Genomic DNA, 10,415 nt, shown 5'->3' with positions numbered 1-10,415 from the left:
ATCCGTTGCCAGACACGGAAAAAAAAAAAAAAAAAAAAAAAAAAAAAAAAAAAAAAACCAGATCACTTTGAAATGTTTTCTATATGAATTTTATAATTTTGATTTTAAAAGCATTTTGGCATGCTTATATTTTAATACTTATAAGTATTATACGTTTTTTGCAAATGTCCTTATCTCTAGTGACCTATAGTACTTTACACAAATTATCCTATATTTGAGTTCTTTTTTGTACCTATTCAGAGGATTTTTTGTGTGTCAGACCAAAAATTGGTGTTAAGTTTACTTACCAGCACATGCTTATTAAAAAAAAAAAAATCCGAACTCAAATTTATAATATTTGTAGGTGACTAACTTTTACCATGTTCATGATCAGTTGGATATGATGGAAGAAATTCAGGGTTATCATGTACTGTATTAATATTCCCTGATTCCTCCCAGGAGCAGAAAAGGGGAAACTGGAAATACTGATGTCATTACATCTGTAGACAGAGTATTATCAATATTTCCTGTTTCCAAATTCTCATTTTTGTAGTTTTTTGTCTTATTTTCCATCATACTCTTTTGCTCCATTGTCTCACACAAAAAAGTGAAGTAAACCTACTAGATGGGCAAGCTTCAAAATTGTGTGTCATTGCAAAGGAGAAAGATGCTCCCTGAACTTGCATTGAGGCCGAACAGACACCCTTCTCTGGCTGACTTTGGAAAGTGAGTGCCAGTAACTGTGGTATCCATCAAGTATAGACTTTAGTGCATATGTGGAAACTGATTTGAAAGTTATGAGAAGTGGCAAATGGATTTTTGTTTTATTTATACCTTCCTTGTCCCAAAATTAATTTAAAAGTGGCTTTCAAAAGTACATGTAATACTATAAGATAAATAATAAATAAGCAAGGATATTAGTAATAGGGAAAATACTATTGGGAAAAATGCATGTTCTGAGTCATTACAGGAGGTGGGTCACAAATTTAGCTTTTAGCTTGCTAGCACAGAGAGAGAAGAGGCAAACAAAAGCAGTGATATACTCCCTCAACAGTGTCCATCAGATTAACAAACAGTCACTTAACCATTTATAAGACATTGTAAAATGTTGAGTAATGTCCACGACAGTATTCTTTTGTAAATAACTTTATCAGGCCTGCTGTTGTCACTAAAAGCAGTCTGTCCAAAAAATGAAACAATGTGGTCCAGGTAACCAGCTTTCTGCCAGTCTGGTTTAATAGTGGGATCGAGTTTATCTAGCACAGCAGTTCCACAACCAAATGCCTCCAAGAGCCTAGAATGTAAATGAGTATATACGTGGGGCTGAGGTTGAGGCCTGGCTGCCTGGAGAGTGCATGCTGCCCTTGAAAGGCATTCGGATTTACATTCCATAACAGAAACCCAGGACTGGTTGGTTTAATAAGACACACTGCAGGCCAAACTTCTCCATTGGAACTCTGATCTAGAGGATTGTGTAGACATCATATCATCTATGAAATGTTTCTTAAAAATTGTTTCATAGTTGAACTTTTGGAAGATTTTGAACAGCAGTGAGTTATGGGTTGTATTTTCTAATGGGTATCTGTCTGTTGATGACCCATGTTGCCAGTTAATCATGCAGTCATATGCTTTTTCTGTCGGACAGATTTAGAAAGAGGTAAAATCATTAGTCTTTTCGGCACAGGTCATTGGGATTCCAGAGAGAAGGGGAGGGGGCCAAATCTACCATGGCCTTTGGCCTCCAGGCACCATTTTGGGGCTCCTGAAGAGAGAAGAAGCAGGTCCAACATTTGGGCTCTGCACTGTAACTTATAAACAAATGGGAATCACATTTAATATGATTACGGAGTTTGATTATGACCAAATTTTGATATTTGTGCTGACAAAGGACATTGTATTGACAAAGGACGTATTTGTGCTGACAAAGGAGGACATTGACAAGGATAATCAAGATCAAGCTCATTTTCCTCGCAGGGAAAATGCCTTAAAAGTGGAATATAGTACTAAGGAATGACATGACATGAAGTGTTTTCTGGAGTCTTTAAAAATGAGATAGTTTAACAACTGTCCAGACAGTTTCTCTGCGGATATATATAAAGCAGGTATATAATATATGTGTGTGTATATGTATATGTATATGTATTTATATCTATATACACACATGCACACACACATGCACACATGCATGTATTTACACATATACTTAATCTGGAGTCCTGTTCCCAACTTATGATATTGTGATTTGGTTCCAAGAGCTCCCTTACCTTTCCTTCAGAGTGAGGGTATGCAGTACATGTAGATGCTAGGGCGCTGTGTAGTTTTCAGTGATCTAATACCCTCAAGATCTAAATCTCCAAGCAAGAGAAAAGGTAGACTGCTAATTTATTTTCTAATACAGTGTGATCCCACTATATGCAAATTGAATTATACAAATTTCAACTAAAGACAAATAATATTAATATAAGCTTCACATTATGTGTAGAATTTCATTGAACACATTCCCCTATGTTACACAGCAAGCCTTCTCATGTTTTCAAAGCTGACAGGTCAGCTGAATTATAAAAATGCTTTGTTACCCAGTGGCACCACCTCTTCTTATAAACAGAAATATCTACTTATCTTTGGCAATATTTTGTGAACTCTTGTTGATAGAACTTCTTCAAGGATTGTGGTAACAATTGTATTATTTTGACATTCACTGTTATGATTTAGAATCTTTATTATAGCTTTCAAAATACATCCAAGTGTGCTGAAAAACATCCTGAAAATTAGTAACTTTGGAACAGAAATTAGATGTGATAAAAGGCACTATGACATGCCATGCTATTAATTTATGAGATAAAACTGAGAAGGATTAGAGATAACACCGATAGTTAAAAAGCACCAGTAAAGCAAAAATACAACACAATGACTGCAGATTTATGTGTTCTGAGCATGCATTCCCCAAACCCTACCCCCAGACTATGGAATAATCAGTCTTGAATTATGAAAGTTTTTCAGGATCACATCCCATGAGTAAAATTCAGCCATGCTTGATGAATCCCTGTTACCCAGGGTTGGAAAAGATGGCTTAGTTTGAAAAAGATGTCTAATGGGCCAGCCCGGTGGCACACTGGATAGTGCGCCGCTTGGGAAGCGCGCCGGCGCTCCCGTCCGAGGGTTCGGATCCCATATACAGACCGGTTCCCGCTCACTGGCTGAGCGAGGCGCGGGAGCGACACCGAGGCTTGCGATCCCGTTGCCGGTCCCCGGTCCGGTACGGGGGCAACACTGAGGGTTGCGATCCGTTGCTGGACACGGAAAAAAAAAAAAAAAGTTTTTTGTTTGACATTTTTTTTTTTTTTTAAAAAAAAAAAGTTCTTTTTTAGACATTTTTTTTTTTTTTTAAAAAAAAAAAGTTCTTTTTTAGACATTTTTTTTTTTTTTTAAAAAAAAAAAGTTCTTTTTTAGACATTTTTTTTTTTTTTTAAAAAAAAAAAGTTCTTTTTTAGACATTTTTTTTTTTTTTTAAAAAAAAAAAGTTCTTTTTTAGACATTTTTTTTTTTTTTTAAAAAAAAAAAGTTCTTTTTTAGACATTTTTTTTTTTTTTTAAAAAAAAAAAGTTCTTTTTTAGACATTTTTTTTTTTTTTTAAAAAAAAAAAAAAAAAAAAAAAAAAAAAAAAAAAAAAAAAAGATGTCTAACAAAGTACTTATTTGTTTGACAATGAGAAGAACATTTTTAAGGAGGTAGAAGAGAATTTTGAAGGTCACCTTTTCCTTCTACTTTTTTGAAACTAGTCAATAAATATTGAGTTAATTATTTTATGCATGACATACTGCTTTGTTGTGGGGAAAAATATACTTCTTGCCCTTCATAAGCTTAAAATACACAAGAAGTTATGATTGACAAGAGGATAAGTTGGAAGGATATGCAAGACAGTGGCAAGATCTGGCCTGAGAGCATTTACTGTGCAAGTTGAGGGCCGTAGAGAGGGAGATGGTATGGGCTGGGCTGGCTTTTCCAGCTAAGAGAAGCAGGCACCTCACTGGGCTTGGGAGGGTGTGTAAGGAACTTGGGTCTGGGAGAGGATGAGGAGAGGCACAGGGTGAAGGAGGGTGTGTGTGTATGTGTAGCGAAAGGGGACAGTTGAGAAGGGGTAACACTGAGTGCTCAGTGCCTGCTTTCACTTACTTATGTGTGGAAGGAGGAGGATGATCAGCACCTCCTGATTGTGGCTTTGCCCTGAACTCAAAAAGTCCCTTGATGTTTACATCAGGTGATGTAAAGTGATAAGGCTTTTACTAATAATGGCTTTTAGTTAAATGATGCTTAGGTGCCAGGCACTGTTCGAGCTACCTTAATAACTCCTTTGCTCCATGAGAAGTAACGCTTTGGGCTAGGTACTATTATTTCCACCACTTTATAGGTAAGAAAACAGAGGCACAGGGAGGTTAAATGGCCTGTCAAAGGTCTTAAAACGAGTAAGTTGCAGAACTGAGAGTCAAATCCAGGCAGGCTGGCTCCAGAGTCTGTATCCTCATGCTGCACACTCTGTAGCCTCTCAGGAAGCTGGAGATGGAGGACAGTCTTTTATCAGAAACTTCATACCGTGAGGGGAATGTGTTCTTTGCAAATGAGGGAAAGTGTTCCCACATAAGAGGAATTACTGTATGGAAAAAAATCAGCAGTGTAATAGTTGTTCAGAAACCCTAGAATTTGCATTTGGTAGCTGGGTGCAGATGGTGAGGGTAGCACAGATGATGTTCAGTTTGAGGAAGTGAGGGTGAGGCCCAGGCTCTGCCCTGACAAGAGAGCCCTGGACTGAGTCCACAAGACTTAAGCTCCCTGCTGCTTGCCCCAGAGCTGGGCTGGTTCTCCCTAAGGGCTCACCCCTTCCTCCCTTCTCATCCTCCAGCACCTCGGTCACCACCAGAGTACTAAATCTGCTTGGGTCATCCTTTCCTTCAATAAAATGTTTATTAAACACTTAATGCGATTTTCACAGTAGTGGGTTTACAAGGATGAATATGACAAGTCCCTACCTTGAATTTTACCTAGAAAGCTGTGTATGACTTCAGAAGACCCTCCTTATCCCTCCACCCCACCCAACTCTCCATCTTGCAATGATTTTAAGAGGGGTTAAAATAATTTCACAGTGAGAAAGCTGAAAATAGCAATGCCTTGGTTTTGGGGCTCCTTAGTTAGTGTGAATGAGTTTGTTAAGAGTTTGGGTTTGGCGGGCAGCCAGTGTCAGGATCTGCCTATTGTCAGTCCCTCCCTTTTATTCAGAAGGAAGTGTGGAGACCTGAAGCAAGGGGCAGAGATACAGGATGAGAAGGCTGAGCAGACAAGGCAGACTTTGCCCAAGTGACCTCAGCCTAGTTACCTTTTGTCCAGACTTGAAACTCCTTGAGATTTTTTTCCCCAGAATGACATGAACTCTAGTTATTTTCACATGGGCAGGGAGAAGTAGAAGCTGGGTACTGAATACTTGGTGATGAATCTCTAAAAACAGGCATTGGAAGGTTTATATATTTTTTTAAAAAAAAACAATGCTGACTGTGTATAAGGGAACATTTTTCCTTATTGCTTGTTAGGTTATCATGGTTTAGACGAATGCCCCAAGGTTTGTTTGTGACATAAGCCCTCACTGTATGGGGAATTCCCTTCTCCCTTCTCTCCAATTAAAGGTTTATTGTATTAGATCAATCTATATTCCATTTACATCTTTGTGGGATTGCCTTTTTTTTGGGGGGGGGGCAGCTGGCCAGTACGGGGATCCGAGCTGTTATGACACTGAGCTCTAACCAATTGAGCTAACTGGCCAGCCCTGCAACTGCTATTTTTAAGAATCAGGGATTTTATAAACTAATAGCTTTCAGGAAGCAAGCAAACGTTTCTGTAATACAACTAATTTATTATAAATCTGAGTTTGAATGCAACCAGTGCTGTTTCTTAGAGTTACAAAATCTTTTTCTCTATGTTTTGGTTAGTGTAAGACTTAGGAAATTGAAAAAGAGACATGGCATTATTAATTTATTTACTTAATTTTGAAATACCTATTGTATAGTATGTCCAAAATATTAGGAAAAGTAGGAAATATGTTGGAGCAGTTTGCATTTATTTGGGGAGCCATATACACAAGTGTAAACTTATGATTGAAGTAGCATAGAAGAGCAAATGTTTTTGTGGAACTTTACAGTTTATATAAAGTGTTTCCATATTTATTTGAACTGAGTAGGGCAAGCATTTTTATCCTCACTTTACAGATGAAGAAGCAGGAAACTGCTCAGTGTGAAACAACTAGTCAGTAGCAGAACTGGCAGCCAAACCCCCTCTCTTATTATTCCCTGTCATCTTTCCAGTGTGGACAGTGGAAGGGGGAGGTTAATTAGGGTGGGAAGTAAGTTTGAAGCAAGTCTTGGAGGAAATAATGCCTATGAGGTCAGAGGCAATGCGCCGGCTTCATCAGACGTAGAAGCATTGTCAGTCCTCGGACTGTTCCCAAGGCTCACCCTGTTCCTGAATTGCCCGCCTCCTTCACCCTCACCCTCCAGCTGGAGGTGTGTTAATAGAGTGAGGTGTCTGTTGTGCATATTACTGGATATTTAACAAGCTCTTGGCTTTTTGTTTGTTTTTGAGGCCTAGCGCCAAGGCCACGTCTAAGTGGTTGATATGTGAACAAATGGGCTGCCACGTTGGAGTGGGGGCTTTTTTTTTTTTTTTTTTTCCTTTTTTGTCTTTTTTACTGACCGGCAACGGGATCGCAACCCTCGGTCTTGCGCCCGCACCTTGCTCAACCAGTGAGCGGAACCGGTCTCCACATGGGATCCGAACCTTCGGCGGGAACGCCGCACTCTCCAGTGCGCCACCGGGCCGGCCCGAGTGGGGGCTTTTTATTGTAGAGGCTTGCAGGGTAGAAAGCAGGTGAGAGCAGCTGTGATGATTATAGACAGTGATAGAGGGACAGGGACATGGGCGGAGCTATGGACCTTCTCTGTGTTCCATGCAGATAATTCCATTAGAGCTTTTAGCACAATTTACTGATCTTTCCAGCTCCAGAGACCTGGTATGTAGAAAGTGCTCAGTATTGATTAAATGATATATTTGCTGCCTTTTTGAAAAGATATAAGTGGGATTTTTTCCCCTTCTTAGTCTGCCTTTCTTAAATGTGAAACTACTTTTTAAAGAAGTTTCAAGACAGTCTCAGCATTTACATTTTGAATATTGTGAATGCAAAGGTATAGTTAGGCCATCCTTTAGTTTGATTTCATTAGTCCTGAGTTAATATATTGTGGTTATTGCCATTACTTTTCAGAGACATTCCCTTCAAGGCTATTTCTCTGAAGGATTGAAGATAAAAACAACTGAACTTAATTAGCTAATTAACATTTTAAAGGACACTAAAGGTCACAGTTCAGGTATTGTAATTAATTTACTCAGCGATTCAAACCACTCTTCTTTCCTAATTCTTTTTAGTGTGCTTCAGTATATGTAGGTCTTTCTCTCTATCTGTGATTACAGCTCTCTCTCTTTCAGCTCCTTTTGTCATGTGTGGGTTCGATATGCCAGTGTCTTTTCTGCAACTGTATTCAGCACTGGATTTGGACAAGGCCTGGGCCCAGTGGTGCCAGGAGCACAAAGATGAATAAGAGCCATCCCCTCCTGAGTCACCACCTGTGGGGACCATGATGAAGGGACTTCACTAAGATTCAGATCAGAACAGACCATGCTGGGGGGAGTCAGGATGCAGGGAGTCTTGATGGAATTGGGATCTAGAGGAGGGCCTTGAAGGAGTAGGAGGAAGGGTAGGCTTATGCTGCCCGGTCCTGTTCTAAGTACTACATGTTTATTGGTTTTTTTCTTATTTTAAAAAGATAGATTTTATTTTTTTGAGTCGTTTTAGGTTTACAACAAAATCGAAAGAATAGAGAGTTCCTATCCCTTCTCCCCTGGCCTCCCCCACTATCAAAATCCCTTATAGAGGGGTACATATGTTACAGTGAGTGCACCCACATTGACACATCATCATCACTCAATTCTGTAGTTTACATTAGGGTTCACTCTTGGTGCTGTACATCCTATGGATTTTGACAAATGTATAATGACATGTATATACCATTGTAGTATCATACAGAATAGATTTACTGCCCTAAAAGTCCTCTGTGCTCCACCTGTTCATCCCTTTCTCACTCCTAACCCCTGGCAACTACTGATCTTTTTACTGTCTCCATCCGATGTCTTTTTGACTTTTTTTTTTTTAAAACAAGTCCTAATCTCAAATATTCAGTTATAAGAAGTTATAAGAAATCCAGTGGAGTTTCAGTCTCCATAAATCATGTTTACTTCTTAAAAAATGGGTTCTCCTTTGTGTCACCATGGTTTTTTTTTTTTCCTTTCTGGGAACCTGCCTGGCTTTTGGATTGTGTGGGGGGGGGGCATGTGTTTAAGATAGGGTACAAGTATCTTGTCATTCCCACTTTCTGGCTAGATAGCTTTGGGAGAATTTTTTTTTCCCTTCACAACTTGGCAGTGTAATTTTGTGCGGAGCAGCAATTGGTTTGACTAAACATCCCTGGCATGGGTGGTATCAGACCACCTCAGAAGGGAATTGGAGATGAGGCTGGTCTGATTTCTAGCTTCTTTTTGGTATTCAGGACAGCCCTTTTGGAGATGCCACCAGATGTAATTAATTAGTTAAGAAGATTCTTCATATTATTTCCTAGTTCACTGGAGTAATTCATTTTTAAAGGAACCCTGGAACTCTCTGTCATTACACCCGCATCTTAGAAAGACCTCATACCACACTGTCACAGGTACTGACACACAGCTAATTGCACTAAGAAGGATCTGGACTTTTTGAAACTCATTGGTATGTTTTTCAGCAGATAACAAATATCAGAAAATAAATACCCTTGACACAGCATCATACCAGAAGAAAGCGGTAAATATTTTCTAATCCTGTCTGTTGTTTATTCAAGTGGTGGAAATCTTGACACCAAGAAAATGTGAAGGATAGCTTTGCTGTCTGAATTGGTGTCAGCTGGAGTCCCAGGCTGCGGGTGCATTGAATCTCTGTCTTTTTTTGTTCCTCCCCCAGAAGCCCCTTGTGCCACGCCCCTGATCTGCAGCTTCGGGAGGCCGGTGGACCTGGAGAAGGACGACTACCAGAAGGTGGTGTGTAACAACGAGCACTGCCCCTGCAGCACCTGGATGCACCTACAGTGTTTCTATGAGTGGGAGAGCAGCATCCTGGTGCAGTTTAACTGCATCGGCCGGGCTCGCAGCTGGAACGAGAAGCAGTGCCGCCAGAACATGTGGACAAAGAAGGGCTACGACCTGGCCTTCCGTTTCTGCTCCTGTCGCTGTGGGCAGGGCCACTTGAAGAAGGATACGGACTGGTACCAGGTGAAGCGCATGCAGGACGAGAAAAAGAAGAAGTCTGGGTCACAGAAGAATGCAGGGAGGCCCCCGGGGGAGGCTGTGGAGGAGACAAAAAAAGGCAGGCCCCCGAACAAGCCCCAGAAAGGCCTGAACCACGATCTCCCCCGACGGCATTCCATGGACAGGCAGAACTCTCAGGAGAAAGCGGTGGGTGCCGTGGCCTACGTCGCCCGCTCCCCGTGCGGCTCCCCTGGCCAGTCCCCACCCACAGGCTACTCCATCCTCTCCCCTGCCCACTTCAGTGGTCCCCGCTCCTCGAGATACCTTGGGGAATTCTTAAAGAACGCTATCCATCTGGAGCCTCACAAAAAGGCCATGGCTGGCGGCCACGTGTTCAGAAACGCCCACTTCGATTACAGTCCGGCGGGGTTGTCGGTTCACAGAGGGGCGCACTTTGATGCACCTGTGCAGTTCCTGCGGCGGCTGGACCTCTCCGAGCTGCTTACTCCCATCCCCCGGCATAAGTTGAACACTTTCCACGTGCGGATGGAAGATGATGCCCAAGTGGGCCAGGGCGAGGATCTGCGCAAGTTCATTCTTGCGGCCCTCAGTGCCAGCCACAGAAATGTTGTAAACTGTGCTCTGTGCCACCGGGCGCTCCCGGTGTTCGAACAGTTCCCACTGGTGGACGGAACTCTGTTCTTAAGCCCATCACGGACTCCATCCTCTCCCCTGCCCACTTCAGTGGTCCCCGCTCCTCGAGATACCTTGGGGAATTCTTAAACAACGCTATCCATCTGGAGCCTCACAAAAAGGCCATGGCTGGCGGCCACGTGTTCAGAAACGCCCACTTCGATTACAGTCCGGCCGGGTTGTCGGTTCACAGAGGGGCGCACTTTGATGCACCTGTGCAGTTCCTGCGGCGGCTGGACCTCTCCGAGCTGCTTACTCACATCCCCAGGCACAAGTTGAACACTTTCCACGTGCGGAAGATGATGCCCAAGTGGGCCAGGGCGAGGATCTGCGCAAGTTCATTCTTGCGGCCCTCAGTGCCAGCCACAGAAATGTTG

The 10,415-nt window shown here is 41.8% G+C and overlaps 1 protein-coding gene across 1 annotated transcript in view; it reads left to right on the top strand.

Annotated features, from left to right (window-relative positions):
* HECA (headcase homolog (Drosophila)) overlaps positions 1–10,415 on the top strand; it is a 41,803-nt gene that overhangs the window by 19,560 nt on the left and 11,828 nt on the right. The window contains exon 2 of the mRNA XM_008565588.1: positions 9,062–10,029. Coding sequence (XP_008563810.1) covers positions 9,062–10,029 — 968 coding nt within the window. The remainder of the gene's footprint in view (positions 1–9,061; positions 10,030–10,415) is intronic.

Source organism: Galeopterus variegatus, unplaced genomic scaffold (genome assembly GCF_000696425.1).
Source record: "Galeopterus variegatus unplaced genomic scaffold, G_variegatus-3.0.2 Scaffold200, whole genome shotgun sequence".
NCBI classification, from domain to species: Eukaryota; Metazoa; Chordata; class Mammalia; order Dermoptera; family Cynocephalidae; genus Galeopterus; species Galeopterus variegatus.
The sequence above is the reverse complement of the archived record's forward strand: the minus strand, read 5'-3'. Positions and strand labels throughout refer to the sequence as shown.